The following is a 16,066-nucleotide window of genomic DNA, read 5'->3' as shown; positions in this document are numbered from 1 at the left end:
TATCTGCTGTTTCTGGTATCCACTGTGTATGTGTGTGTGTGTTGGAATGTATCCCCCATGGATATGGAGGCCATACTGTAGAAAATGTCATTTGTCAAGGTGGGCAAAATGTAGGCCTCCAGATGATCATGGACTGCAACTCCCAGTATTCCTCCTCATTGGCTTTATGTGGCTGGGGCTGATGGGGACTGAAATCCAACACCATGGGTGGGCTCTGCTTTACCCATACAACAATGTCATTTTTATGCCACTTTTGAAATGACAACCTTGTTACCAAAAAAAGGTAATGTATTGCAGCTAAGAGTGTGAATTGGAACACATTGACTTCCATGTTCTGGTTTTAATGTTATAACACACAATGATATATAGGCCATTTTGAAAGGCAACCCAATAAGACAAGAGATGGAGAAAGGAGTAAGATGAATACCTTTTATAAATGTTATGGTTTGCCATCTTCCCCCCTTCCCCCCAATGTAACCATGGTAAGCTCATCTATACATATCTACACATATCTACAGATTATCTACAGTCTTTGCAGATATGACTCTTTGGTTGAGTTTCATTTTTCTCTCTCTTTACACTGCAACTATCCAGGACCAAAACAAAAAAACAAAAACAAAAACCCAACAACAACACCATGACTTGCAGAACTGCTGGGAGCCGGGGGAGGGGGGAGGAAAAAGAAACAATTCAGAATAAATATACCCACATCACAACAGGTATGACCAAAAGCTTTGGCACACATCCATGTAACAGAAAGGGAGATCCACCCGACCATCCAGTGGGAATAGCAAAGCGAAAGGTTGCACAGGCAGAGCATTTTTTTTGAGCTCACAATGAGACAAGGTATGCCAGTCTTTTGAACAACAGTTATTTGACAATCTAGTACAACAACTGAAAGAACTTACAATTCCACTGCAAATATCAAAATAATGCTTAAAATGTATTCCTCCCCCTTGAAAAATATGTTAACTTGGATCCAGGATTGTTGTGCAGTTTTGGGTGACAGAACCTTACCAAACCTTTCCGGAAGCAAAGAAATCTTTGCTGAATGTGAGGCAGATATTAGTCACAAATACGGGGATGGTGAGAGAATAAGGGATGTTCATGAAAAGGAGCAAGAAGCAGCCTGTGGAACTGAAAATGCGGGAAAGAAATAAGGAGGAAGTCACATGCAAAGCCTGAGTATCTTTAGGCAAGATATGAAGGTATAAATGGCCTAAACAGATTGAGACCATATTCTTATGGCCCCTGAAGCCATAAACCAATTATCAATGGATCACTTTCTCTATGGAGTGCAGAGGCATCTCCTGCTCTGCTGAAGGTTGGTTTTGAATCAAGAGATTCAAATTCCCAGAAAGGAGAGTTCATTTCAATATTAGGAAGAACTTTCTAATGATGCCAGCAGTTCAAGAGTGGAAGAGACTGCCTAGGAAGCCAATAGATTCTTCATTGGAGGTTTTGAAATACAGGATCCATGGCCTCATTATTGGAGATATTGTAGCAGCAGGTAAACTATTAGGAATACTCTTCAGAAAACCTATCAGAGATACTGTAACAATTGATGATCTATGTCAGCAGGATTTTGGATCAAATTGACTTTGAGATCTCTTATTTCTCATAGGGGGTAATATGGAGAGAGAGGGAAGATCATCATGTATCCTTCTTAGCAATCCTAAGGGGGTTAAATGTGATGATTTAACAATCAACACACTATTTTTGTATCTTTTCATAACACTTTACCTATCAATAAACAAGATTTTACTCACAATTTCAGATTAAGGCATCAGTACTTTTCAAGCTCTGTGTCTTGTGTACAAAAGGTCTCAGGTTGAATATGCATCTGAAATGCTGGAGAGCTGCAACCAGTTAGGAGCAATGCCTTTTTTGGTTAAGCCTGATGGGAGCTGCGTCAGTCCCACCTCTGAGACAGAATACTGAGCTAGAGGGACCAACAGTCTAAGAATAAGACAATTTCCTGTAAAATTCATTGCAAAGCAGTCAGAAACAGCATCTGACACTTTGCTATACCGGCAGCCCACTTGGAGACATGGTTCTTCAGAAGGCCTCACTTAATTCAATGAGACCTTCTGTCAAGAGAGTGTGCATATAGTGGGGTAGCCTTAAACAGACCTGGATGAATGGCAAAAGGCAACAGAAGGTTGACTGGACTGCTTTTAGAGCAGGCATGGGCAAACTTCTGCCCTCCAGGTGTTTTGGACTTCAGTTCCCAGAAATTCCTGCCAGCTTACCAGCCGTTAGGGATTGTGGGAACTGAAGTCCAAAACACCTGGAAAGCCAAAGTTTGCCCATGCTTGTTTTAGAGGATAAGCTCTATTCTCTAAATCTTACCTAAATCCAAAATTGCTCAGACTCTTACCTACATCAAAAGACAGAGGCTAAGGAACTAGTCAACAAAGAGAACGTGTCCAAAGACAAGTGATATACATCTTAAACCACAGCAGCTTCCTTTGTCTAGCAAATGTGTTATCTGAGAATATATATATATATATATAATCTCTCGTTGTCCAGTTTGGTAGAATAAACTAAAAGAGGATACTTAAGCAGCAACATAGAGAAAAGACTGCCAATAGTCTCAGAAAACATCACTTGGAGTTTTCCTTGCTTTTAGGTCTCTCCTTTTTCACCAATAGTTAGGAACCAGAGCTACTAAATTCCAGCAACATCTGGAGGGACACATGCTCCCTGTCCCTGGTTTATACCACCACAGACAGCCTTAGGTTCGTGTTAGCCAAAACAGAAATTCTACCCTCTTGGTTTGCAGTCCCATTGACAAGATGGCCTGACCTACCTATAAACTGCGGTGTTCATTGGGCACTCTGAAGAAGGAAAGAAGTGCATAGTCGCTAAAAGGTTACTATGATGACAGCTGCAAGGGAATAATGCAACATATGGCTTCATTTAGAAAGCAAAGGAAAAGAGTCCAGCTGCCAATCACTGTGTCCAGGGAAGGGTTGGAGGAAAGAGAACAGCATCGTTCAGATATGGAAGCAGGTGGAGCAGAACACTTCAGCGGAAGCCCCGGCCTCCATCCATCACGCCCGCCTGGTCTGCCAAGGAAAAACGGGCTGGTCATTTCATCCCCCGGGATGAGGAAGGAAAGAAAGAAACCCAGTCTTGAATGATGAATCTGATGGTGCAAGTGGGAACGAGAAGGAAGAGGAGGAGGAGAAAACCTGTGTGTGAGAGGAAGGAAACAAGGAGTCTAGGGGCCGGTTCTTTTGACAAAATAGTGCTCTCCAAAAAAACCGAATGCTACTGAGCAACTCAAACCATGCAGAAAGCCCATCAGAGCTCCAGGACCTCGCTTCAGGGATGTTATCTTGGTCCATAGTCATAACTGGTTGGAGCGCCCGCAGTGGAATACATGTTGGCTGCGGCCGCAGCTGCAGCCGCAGCTGCAGCCGCTGCTGGATTCATGTGGTGGTGGTGGTGATGGTGGTAACTGTGTCCCCGGATACTGGGCAAAGGGTAGGGTGTGGGTCGGCTCTTTGCTCCCAGGTAATGGTCGTAAGCTGAGACTGGGTGTTTGTAGGGATGGTGGTGAAGGGGCTCCGAAGCCGAAGGTTCCAGCCGCAGTTCGTGGTGTGGGGGGCTGGGCCGGCTGTTCGCTGGACTGGGGAGTGGGACCAGGCCTCCTCCCCCAGGCACAGGGAGCGCTGGGCTCAGGACCCTCGACATGAGCTGCTGGTGGGCAGGATCTGCGTGGAGAGGGGTCCCACCGGCTGCTTCCCGCTCATATTCCCTCCGACTTTCTGCTGCATCTGCAAGGCATGCAAGAGAAGGAGGAGAATGCAGAAGAATCAGTCAGTTGTCAGGGAGTTGGGCAAACCCAGCACTGGGAGAGAGAACCAGCCAACACATAAAAAGTCAAGGAGCTCAGTGTTGTCTAACTTTACCACAGATGAAGTTCATGGTAGACTAGTTCTGTCTACAGTTCTACAACCCTGATGGCCAGTATTTATGGTGACTATGGGAATCTGTAGTCCAAAAAAAGAATGCTTCAGAGCCCAAAACATATTGGGACACTTGCTGGTGCCCTGATACGCATCTTCACAATTTACTAGGAGAGTCCTGCTATGTTGGTAACTGTGCAAATAGTTGTTCAAGTAGACTGTGATACAGAATCACAGCCTATATTTTTAAATCTTAGACCAGAGGTGTCAAACTCATTTTCATTGAGGGCCAGACCCACCTTATGGTTTCCTTCAAAGATTCATTGAATACATACATGGAGAGTTCATTAATACAGAGAGTCAACTATAATTTCTTTTTACATGGTGGTTGGTGCTCTTTAGTTTTTACCCAGTTTGGTCCCCAAATGTTATTAAATGACAACTCACATCACTTTTGGTTATATGCCATTCTCTAGTCATGGCGACTCATGATGAGAAATACAGGAGTTGCAGGCCAGCATCTGGAGGGCCACATAAAATGATGTGTTTGGCCGGATTCAGCCCACAGGCCTTGAGTTTGAAATATGTGTCTTAGAGGGAAGGGGGGTCTCGAGTTCCTTCAAAATGTGGTCAACCAACCCTACTGCATCCCAAACCTCATTTGGTACTCATTCTGCTGGGTGACACATGGACGTCTGCCGTAAAGTCCTGTTTTAATGGCGTGGAAGGATTCTGAACCAAGAATTGCAGCTACTCCAAAAGGACTAAAGGAGGTGGTTGGTTTTATATTTCTTTAAGCACAGCGTCAGGCTTTAGACATACCTTTGGCACACATGCACACCCACCCACCTATAGAGACTACTCAGGTCAATGTCACCCTGTTTTTAAACAAACGCAAAACAAAAAGAGAGCTTTTCTGTTGTTGTTCCTTAGTGCAACGATATTATGTTAACAGAGACAAGGAGAGGAATGCCAGAAATAGCAGCTTTTTTTAAAAAAAACTTTCTTTCTGAAATGAAGTGTTTAACATTGCGTTCAGCAGAAATCTGCCCTCCTGGGACGAGACATTCTGACTGTGATAAATAGAGCTGAGTTGAGTGACAAGTTTGCACACGCTTGAAATTTTTGCAATTGTATAACACTAAACAAATAGAGACTTCTTTTTATTCTAAATCGGCCTGGAGTGTGCTGGGGAAAAGGGCCCCCAGCTTTCTCTGTGCAACTGTTTACTCTATGTAATGGAAATGGAATCAAGGAAAGATTCCTAATGGGTAACTTGGGGAGGGGAGTAGCAGGAGGTGAAATCTACCTACTGAATAGCATACTTTTGTTGATGTGGTTTTTAAAAGGTGTTTGATAGGATTTCTTTTTTTTTTTCAGAAAAAATATTTAGATGGAAACTGATATTACATTCACCAGAAGCAAGCGTATCTATAATAAACAAGTATTTTCCCCCAAATTCCTTATTCGAGATATTTTACTCATTTGATTTTAAAAAAAATATTAATCCTAGTTCAACATTTCAAAATTAAAGTGTTTGTGCATTTAAATATAAGATGCAACATTAAACACTATAAAGGCAAGCCATTATCAGAGCTGGAAAAGTTACTTTTTGGACTGTGGCTCCCAAACTCCTTCAGCTAGCATGACCAATGAACTAACTTGTTGTTGTTTGCCTTTAAATCATTTCCAGCTCTAAGACAAACATCTCACAGGGATTTCTTGGCAAGATTCATCCAGAATCTGAGTGACCTTGAGTGGGTCACACTCTCTCAGCCTCAGAGGAAGGCAAAGGCAAACACCCTCTGGACAAACCTTACCAAGAAAACCCTGTAATAGGTTAATTATAAGTCAGAAATGACATGAAAGTAAACAACAATGTAGGCATAAGTGACTTTAAACTAGCAGTACAATGAATGCTGTGTAAATGACAACTACTATGCCACAGTAGAGCAGCTGCAGAATGCACCCACTATTACTACAGGAGTAGGCAACTGCGGCCTTTCAAATCATGTCAGACTGAAACTCCTCTCGAGCCTTAACCAACACAGCTAAAAAATGAACGATTGTGGAAAATGAAATGCAACAATGTCAGGATCTCCAATGCAGTATCTCATTGTTGGGAGGCTTCTTTTGTACCCAATACAGAATATTTATCATGTTTTTATGCAAACTGAGGGCACTAGATTGAGGATACAACTGTGAAGAATAACTTTAGGCCCAGTTGCTTAAAAAGGATAAATAGTCAATTTATACAGTTTGCTGTCTCAAGCAAGTAAGCGCTTGGAATGTGTCTGCCTTAACAGCAAATGCCTAGAAGAATCACCAGAGTGACCCGTAGAAACAAAGCAAAGGAGATACGGCTCCCAATCTCCAAATCCCTTTTCAACTCCTTTCCCTTTGTGAATGAGATGTTTCTTCTTGTAAGCCTATAAACCATACTGGCAAATATCCAGGTGCTGTGCCTCAACTAGTTAGCAAATCTGACTATTAATCACCCTTAATTTTCAGTTCCTATGTGTCACACCACTGAAAGCCAAGTGAATATTTAAGGGATTGGGTGCAGGGTGAATTCCCTAGCAGAGCAAGGTCCCTGATTCTAAAATCCTATTGAAAAATTTCACAGCACCCAGGGAGGATCTTCTGGCACCTGAAGGGACTAGCACAGTTATTCTAACAGATGTTCTTGGCAGACGAGTGATGCCATGATTGCCCAGTTTAGTCTTCAATGTGCCAAGGGATCCTTGGGGGCAGGATTTATTGTACGTCTGGCAGGGAATAGCAAAGGAATACCAAGCCTGGTGCTCTGCAAATTGTTGCCATGCCAAAGCATGGGAAGTAGTGAGTTGTAGTTATCAGAGTGACAGACTGGAAAAATCCAGATGCAGGTTCTGACTAAACCATGAAATTCACAGGGCAGCCTTAAACCACTCACACTCTTTCCTAGCAGGGATGCTCTAAGGATTGAATGGCGAGCTGGAGAGCCTTGTATGCTGCTCATTTGTGGAAAGGCAAGATATAAATTAACCAATTAATGAGAAAGGAAGGCAATGCCTTAGCAGCATTGACAGCAATGTTCATATCAAAAATGACAGCCTTTGGTCACTCCCAAGTCAATGAATCTATTATTCCAAGATTGGGGTTTGGTCAGGAGGTTATCTTGAAAGCTTGGCAAGTATCTCTTTCTGCTAGGCAAGTTCCAATTGCTTCCTGATGTAGATCCATCAGAGAGGGGGAAACTTTCCCCCAGCACATCTGGTGGACCACAGCCTGAAAGCCCTGGAGAAAATCACCCACCAAAAGGAATACACAGGAGGGAGAAGGATGTTTCTCCCTCCACACCATCATGAACAAGGCCTCCCTGGTTTGAAGGACAGAAAATCCAGTTTCAAATTGTACTATAAGCAGAGAAATTGTGCTTCAAGAATGTCCCAAGCAGGGGAAACTCAGGAAATTGTTCAAGCATTGCCATGATGTACGCGGACCTATGCTCAGCCTGAACATTTGGAATTAAATAGGAGAATTACACAGCTCCAATAAGCTTTCAAACACCTCTTTCCAAAGGAGAGCAAAATCTGGATAATCATAACATCCCTGGAAACTCATAACTTTGAGGTATGTGAGAGATAGATTCAAGGACCTTGAGATGGGGATAAGGGAAATAGGGGAGTCCTGAACTCCCATTTTTTATTAGGTGGGGTCTAAACCCTCTGAAAGTCTTCACAGCTAACAATGTTTGAAGCACAATGAAAGGGAAAAATAATTATTCCTCCCCTAAGAAGGACCTGCAAATAGGCCAAATTAAGAACAACCTGTCTGCCAATGTTAAATGGCCTCCCACAAAAAAGAAACAGTGCTGGAGTCCCTGGAGAGTATATTTTCCACACCTGACTTCCAAACTAACCTTTCTCAGTTCCGTTCTGATGCACCGGAGAAGACACGGGGTTTCGGGATCTGGCAAAGGCACTCATGAGAGGAAGGGCCCCAGGTCGGTGATTTCTGGGCCTACAGTGGAGGGAAAGAAAAGAAGAATGGGGTTGTCCTGCATTATAAGAATTGAAAATGCTTTTGAAATGGGAAAGGCAAATCAGTCAAGATGGCCAACACTGCCAGGGCAATGGCCAAGCTGCCTGGAAATTGTAGTCCAATGTATCTAGAGAGGCCAGAATGGAGGAGGCTTCGCCAAATAATGTATATATACTACCAGAATCTAACCAAACTGAACTCTTCTCCAAGGACAAAATCTAAAACCTTTACACCAGGGTTTCTCAACCTTCCTAATGCCGCAACCTCTCACTACATTTCCTCATGTTGTGGTGACCCCCAAACATAAAATTATTTTAGTTGCTACTGCATAACTGTAATTTTTCTGCTGTTATGAATCATAATGTAAATATCTGATATGCAGGATTTTTTTAATTCACTGGACCAAATTTGTTACAAATACCTGATACGGCCAAATTTGAATACTGGTGGGGTTGGGGGGGATTGCTTTTTTCATTTGGGAGTTATAGTTGCTGAGATTTATAGTTCACCTACAATCAAAGAGCATTCAGAACTCCACCAACAATGGATTGAACCAATCTTGGCACACAGAACTCCCATGACAAACCCAAAACACTGAAAGGATTTGGTGGGGACTGACCTTGAGTTTAGGAGTTGTGGTTCATCTACCTCCAGAGACAACTGTGGACTCAAACAATTATGGATCTGGACCAAACTTGGCATGAATACGCAATATGCCCAAATGTGAACACTGGTGGTGTTTGGGGAAAATAGACCTTGACATTTGGGAGTTGTAGTTGCTGGGATTTATAGTTCACCTACAATCAAAGAGCATCCTGAACCCCACCATTGATAGAATTGGGCTCTCCCTCACCCGCTCATGTTCACCATGCTACCATGCGCTGAGCACACCTGCTCTCCCCTTCCTGCTTGGAGTCTCAGAAACAACCCTCCCCTTGGCTGAGAGGCTGGCCAATCACAGCAGGAGGAGGGCTTTTGGTGGGAGGATTCACCATCTGTTTCCAAAAAAGAAGAGGACAGGCATAGAGACCTTCAGTCTTCTCTGCCAAAGGAATTCCTAAGACCCCCTTATGACCCCACATGGGTCCCGACCCCCAATTTGATAAACACTGTTTTACACTATAACCCCCATTCCTGTTTGACCTGTTTGACCTGCATCTGATAAAATATGACATCTCCAAGAAATTTCTAGAACCTCTAGGACATTCTATGGAAATGCCTATGCTGGAAATTACCAGAGGATCTAACAGATTCCTAGAGAGGTATCCTCTCCGGTATCCTCTCCCCAGCCAGGTATTGTCGCTGCGTACTTTCTAGGTTTTTCGAAGCAATGCTATGATAACTTTTGACAGACGTGATTCATTTAAATAGGGTTTGCTATTATCCATTATTTCCTGTTTCCATGGTAAGTTCGGGAACTTATACCCTGCCAACATAGGGGCTACGTACATTATTTAAAAGATTCAGATTTTGTTTAGTACCTGCCTATTAATGAAAGCATTTTCGGAAAGATGCTTGGCTGTCCTCTTGCAGCATTGTGATCCTGTTCCAGTTAAGATTCAGACATTCAAAATAGGTTTGAAAAACTCTTGAAAGATACCTTAAAATAACTGTAGGATTGTTATTATTTAATAGATTAAACCTTCAGACCAGTTTCAAATATGACTAGAGATTTGACCATGGAGTTCCTGCCATTGTGTCCTAACTGGCCCCTAGAGATAGCCCCATCTTGAATCAACTCCTACATCTGACTCACACATCCAAATCAGGCCCTATTTTACTCCAGTATCAGCATAAGAAATACATACATCACAGCCAAGATCCCCTGCTGCGGACCACAGTGTAAATGTTCTGCTTTTGCAAGACTCGCCATTTCACTCAAATGGCCCTCTTCTATAGGAAGTTGCCATGACCATTAGAGTGGAATATAGAATTAGAATTGTGTAGTGTGAAAGGGAATTTAGTAGAGGAATACAAAAGGGTGGGAGGACTCAGCAGCCTTACCAGTCTTCAGGGTCACAGTCTCGGAATCCTTTAGCAAAAGGGTTACTGGCAATCTTGAGCTGGGTGATCTGGAGAAAGAGATTTGAGGAAGGGGAGAGACTTTAGAGAACCCGAGGAATGATGGTATCAATTAAAACAGAGAGTGGAAAGACTGGCCATTAAGAAGCCATGCTCCTCCACTTAGCATGAATACGCAATATGCCCAAATGTGAACACTGGTGGAGTTTGGGGGAAATAGACCTTAACATTTGTCTGAATTTGTCTGTCCAGCCTAAGTCTGTTTTCCCTGAACCAGTAATCTTCAGATAAGTCAAACTATACCTCCCCAGCTAGCATGCTGTCAACAAAAGCTGCTTGAAATTATGAACAGAAACATATACAGTCAAAATATGCATTGCTATGGTTTGAAACAGCCTAGTATTCAGCCTGCTACCAAGAGTCCTTTATGTTGGGTAGGGCCTGAACTTTCTGCTGTAGAAGTGTGGTTTAAAGGTTTAAAAGTGTCAAGGATGGAGGTTTCCAGCATGTGTATTTATAAATCCATTTCACTCTGCCCCATTCACCTGCAAACTTGTTCCAGTTTGGCAGATAAATCTGCATTAAAATGAACATTTTGAAACATACTTTGTCCCAAGATATACATTTATAAATGGCTCTGAAATCACCCAACATACATTTTGGAACTTGTTTTTGAACCAAGAATTGTATCACAATAATTCAGACATGTACATCATCCAGAGGACAAAACGCTATCCAATCTGCTCATTTGCTTAAGAAATGTGGAACAGGTTGGTTTGGATCAAATTACTCTTATGATCAGTGTCCTCAACTGCACTGTAGAATTACTGAAGTTTGACACTGTTTTAACTGTCATGGCCCAGTGCTATGAAATTTTGGGAGTTGTAGTTTGGTGAGGTACCAGCACTCATTGGCAGAGAAGGCTCAAGATCTTAGAAAACTACAACTCCCTGGATTCTACAGTATAGGTGCACTCTGTGTAAACTGTCTGCTGGACAAGGAATGACAAAGTTATTAAATGTATTTGTAGACACTTTTTGTTTTGGTCTTGTTTCTATTTATTTCACGCCAAGGCCCCTTTGCTGCACCGGCACCAAATCTGTTTTGAAGTTTGCTCCCTTGTCACCAACATCTTTTTCCTTCTTAGGAATTCAACCATGCGGTCTTCCTCTCTGCTCCAAATGCAGGACTGTATGCTACATAACACAAATTCACAGGCTGGGAGTGAGGAAGACCCCGAGCTGTGGTCTACCCGAGATGCGAACACATTTGTAAGGAAATGCCCCTTTATATGCCTCCCTAACCAGCCATTGCTAAGTAACTTCCCTCATGGTATCATCGTAGAGTAACCATGTATTTCTTGAATTCACCAGGGAGAAAGACAGGGCAATTTCCCCCCTTATATTTAAGCAAATCCATGGATAAAGTATGTGATTGTGAGTTTCCGGAATGGGTTGAAAAACAAACTTTAAGCCCCTTAGTGACAGTTCCAGCCTTAGAGGTCAAAGTGATAGAAAGCAGAAGAGAAGACGCAGCTGTCCTGAGCCATCATGCCAAGGCCTGCCTGGGAGGGCCCCCGGAGCCTCTTAAAGGCATAGCCGCTTACTCCAAGGACCGCTATTTGCTGATCTTCTGATCATCAAATCGCAATCATTAAACTCCCTCTTGATTGCTCTCATCTACTGAATCATAACAGAGACATATTTCATCAGCATTCTTCCACTTGCCTCTTGTCATGGCACTTTTAACCTTAGAAAAGTTTCATAAACACCTATCCAGCCAGAGCCTCAAAAGTCACTCTGTGGATGAGAAGTCCCTGAATTCCTCCAATGCATGGCTCATCATAGCCTTTCAAGGTTTCTAGGAATTGTAATTCCAAAAAGTAGCCTTTCTGAGAGTGAAAATGAGTCATTTTTATACTTAGAAGCTCCACATTTTCTACAAGTCGACTGATGACTTGAAGACATAACACTTCAAGGCTTTAATCTGCATCTTACTTTATTTATGATAAACCCACCACTGATGCAACTTAAGGCTTTGCCATATTGCATGGATGCACTCTTGGTGCATACCTTCCTAAGTGCCCGTGTGTTTCCAGCTACCTTTAGTTCTTTTCACATCCTTAGGGAAACTAATCTCATATAAGAAAATAGATTAAACTTGTGATACTCATGACCACACAAGGGGTAAATATATTTTGTCTTGGGATGGAAACAAAATTTCAAAGGCCTTCTCTGGTTCTAGAGGCATTTTAGAAGATTGCGGTGCTAGTAGGTTAAGTTTAACAAAATTATAATTTTAGCCTTAAGTCAATCAAGTGTATATACCACTTCATTATTTATTTTGACAAGTGATCTTCAAAACTCTGTCTTGTCATTTTTCTCTCGCCCATGCATACAAACAAAATGTAGTATCTTTTTATGTAATGTCATTTCCAGTATATTGAGATATGTACTCCAGACTGATATTTGCTACAAGGCAAAAGGATAACCAAGCCAGTTCTGAGTGAGAGTGGGTTTCCAGACCAGCCAGTTTTTGAGAATTGCACTGTCTGGGGTGTGTGCTGCTTACACTTCCTCAGATAGGGCTGGAGCTGTGCAGAAGCCATGATGTCTTCTTGACTTCCATGGATATTTTTTGTGTGTGCAGGATTTCAAAAAGGAAAATGGCAAAACATAGAGCTCTTGCTAGCTTCTTTTGGAGGAATAATACAGCAAACCCTCCCAGGGTGATCAAATTCCTTCAGAAACCAAGCAACGGGTTTAGCAGACAAACTGTGAGAGAACGAGGATATTTCCCCAGACAGTCTGCAGAACTTGCACTGAGATTGAAAAGGCTGAATGCAGTGTTATTCAGGGGGAGGAACTGCCAGCCATGCAGAAAGCGATGGCTGGGCAGGAATACAGTGAGATGAAGCTTGCCACGTCATGTGGATTCTTTTCTCATAAGAACCCTCAATAGGTCAGTCAAACTTTAAAAAATAATCCCGGCTCAAACCGATTGAGTTTTTACGGCTTCCAAAGCTCTGAAAAGTTACATTTTGGACTACTTCTGGTATTCCTGAGTGAGCCTGCAGTGGTTTAGAGATTCCAAGAGTTATAGTCCAAAAAAGTACATTTTCCTAGCACTTGTGGCTTCCCTCGACCCAAGATATTCTGGAAAAGGGGGGTTTGTTTGTTTGTTTGTTTGTTTTTAGTGAAAATGCTGAGAATTCTGTTAAGGCTCTATATTTCTTTAGGCGGGTTAATAGGCAAAATTACTCTTTAGCAATACTTGGAAAAACCTACAAATCAGGTATTCTTTGGGTTAGTCTTATTGAACTTAAACTGGAGTAAGCAGTTCATATGATTATGACTTTGGCACTTTTAAGTGCCAAGAAATACACAACTGGTTTTGAATGAGTAATTGAGGTTCACGGCTCAGCTAGAAGGAAGCTACTCTGATCAAGTCACTCTTTGGAACTAGCTTGCTTACTTAACTTTTGTGAGGTTGCTGCTCTTTCTATCTTATGTTCTTTTGGGGGGAAGAGCAGGACACAAATGCAATTGAATGTGAGTCAAATATGAGAATTCATTAGGGACATTACAGAGCATAATTCAGGCTCAGTTTCTATTTCAGCATAGCTCCCATTCTCCTTTTGATCACTGTTTGGATTTAAGAGTGGCCATTGGCTGGAGAAGAAAAAACCCGAACTTCTCTAGACTATTATTAGCTTTATTGGAAGAGGCAGCGTTCCATTTGTGAATGGATGGATACATTTTAAGCATTTAAACCCAGTGTCTAGATCAGTTACATTTACTTGGAAGTAAGTCCCACCAGCTTCATTAGAAATGACTTCTAGAATTGCTTGGAAACCTTTTGAGGGGAAGTGCAATTCCCAGAATTGCTGAGCAGTTATGTTAACTGAGGGGAAGTGGGTGCTGTAGTCCAAAACTGTCAGCTTTCCCAAGTTTTGCCTGCATAAGAGTGTCCAAAAGCAGTTTTCAGCAATCTAGCGTAAGTGATAGCATTTTGGCATATGAAACCTGTGAATCTCACAGGAGGCTACTGAGTGCAGACCTCTTGACAGCCCACTGTTAAGAATCTGTGTAACACTGCAGACACATCTGCTTCAACTTGGATGCAGCCATTGTATAAGTCCCATGGATATAACTTTAGCCTCGGCTTGCAAAAGACATTTCAGTTTGTGCAGCCAGAGGGTGTGGACAGGATGCCTGGAGAGGTGCGAGTCATCCCAACTGTGCTGGATCCTTGCCCTTCCTGGCTCATAAATGTGGCCAGAGGGGGACTGGCCAAGTGGGAAAGGCCAGTGGCCAAGGTCTTGTTCCAACAAATCAGGATTTGGGTCTTTTGAATAAAGATGGTGGAAAGGACGGTGCTGAAGAAGATGTCCCTGAACTCTACTGTACTGGGTGATTACCAGCAAGTTGATTACTGCATCAATAGGAGATTACTGCATCATAGGAGTATAGTGTCTAGTTCCAAGGAAGTCATGCTACCCCTCTATTCTGCCTTGGTTAGACCACACCTGGAATATTGTGTCCAATTCTGGGCACCGCAATTGAAGAGAGATATTGACAAGCTGGAATGTGTCCAGAGGAGGGCAACTAAAATGATCAAGGGTCTGGAGAACAAGCCCTATGAGGAGCGGCTTAAAGAGCTGTGCATGTTTAGCCTGAAGAGAAGGCTGAGAGGAGACATGATAGCCATGTACGAGGGTATTTTTTAAGTAAGGTCCGTTTTGTTGTAGACACTAGTAGTTCACGCGCATACCGCAACGAGCGCGTGCGTCGTATACCGGCATGCCTCAGGAACAACTGTGCTCAGTTTCCGCTCTGTAGCTAACCTATACGGTTCTGTTCTGTGCTTAAAAAATGTTTAAGACTATCAACTCACCCTCCGCATTTGAGGTTCGCTCAGTGATACGGTTTTTGTCAGCAAGGAACCTGCCTGCTGCAGAAATTCATTGACAGATTTGTGAAGTGTACGGTGATACTGTTATGAGTGAAAGCAAAGTGCGTAAGTGGGTACGATAATTCAAAGATGGCCGTGACAACGTCCATGATGAGGACCGCTCCGGTCGCCCTTCTTTGATTACAGACGATTTGGTGGCTTCAGTTGAAGCGAGGATTCGTGAGAACAGGCGCTTCACAATAACAGGTCTTTCAAACAAATTTCCTGACGTGTCGAGATCAGTGCTTTACAACATTGTTTCTGATCACCTAAAGTTTAGGAAACTGTGCTCCCGTTGAGTCCCGAAACTCCTAACAGAGGACCACAAAACCAAAGAAAACAGCAGTGAACTCTTGGTTATCGGAGCAGGCGGCAAGTTTTTATGAAGAGGGTATTTTAAAATTGGTTCAGAGGTATGATAAGTGTTTGAACAAACTTGGCAACTATGTCAAAAAATAGAATGAAGTATGTACTTTCTGAAAATAAATTTACTTTTTTGAAATAAACTTTCGTTGTGTACTTATGTTCAAACGGACCTTACTTAAAAAATACCCCTCGTATAAATATGTGAGAGGAAGTCACAGGGAGGAGGGAGCAAGCTTGTTTTCTGCTGCCCTGGAGACTAGGACACAGAACAATGGCTTCAAACTACAAGAAAGGAGATTCCATCTGAACATGAGGAATAACTTCCTGACTGTGAGAGCCATGCAGCAGTGGAACTCTCTGCCCCGGAGTGTGGTGGAGGCTCCTTCTTTGGAAGCTTTTAAACAGAGGCTGGATGGCCATCTGTCAGGGGTGATTTGAACGCAATATTCCTGCTTCTTGGCAGGGGTTGGACTGGATGGCCCATGAGGTCTCTTCCAACTCTATGATTCTATGACTCTATAATTCTAAATTTCCAATGCCTCATTCTTGGGCAAGTTGTTGGAGAGCATGATGATCTCCCAGCTTCTGAGGTTCCTGGGTAAAACATATTGTCTATAATCATAAAATCAGAGTTCGAAGAGACCACAGGGAGCATCCAGTCCAATCTCCTGCCATGCAATAGTCTAGATCTATTGCAATCTGGTTTTAGCCTTGATTGTGAGATGGAAACAGCTTGGTTGCCTTGCTGGATGACATGGTCCATGAGTTGGACAGGAAGAGTC

At 42.6% G+C, this 16,066-nt stretch overlaps 1 protein-coding gene across 3 annotated transcripts in view; it reads right to left on the bottom strand.

Moving 5' to 3' along the window:
• Positions 1-415: 415 nt before the first annotated feature.
• TBX1 (T-box transcription factor 1) overlaps positions 416-16,066 on the bottom strand; it is a 55,177-nt gene continuing 39,526 nt past the window's right edge. For all 3 annotated transcript variants that reach the window (XM_060785875.2, XM_067473180.1, XM_060785876.2), the window contains 3 exons: positions 9,948-10,015; positions 7,822-7,922; positions 416-3,785 (listed from right to left, as the gene is read on the bottom strand). In XM_060785875.2, the coding sequence (XP_060641858.2) occupies positions 3,340-3,785; positions 7,822-7,922; positions 9,948-10,015 (615 nt within the window). In that variant the 3' untranslated portion in view covers positions 416-3,339. The remainder of the gene's footprint in view (positions 3,786-7,821; positions 7,923-9,947; positions 10,016-16,066) is intronic.

This window comes from Anolis sagrei, chromosome X (genome assembly GCF_037176765.1).
Source record: "Anolis sagrei isolate rAnoSag1 chromosome X, rAnoSag1.mat, whole genome shotgun sequence".
NCBI lineage: Eukaryota > Metazoa > Chordata > Lepidosauria > Squamata > Dactyloidae > Anolis > Anolis sagrei.
Note: the sequence above shows the minus strand (reverse complement) of the source record. Positions and strands in the feature narration are given on the sequence as shown.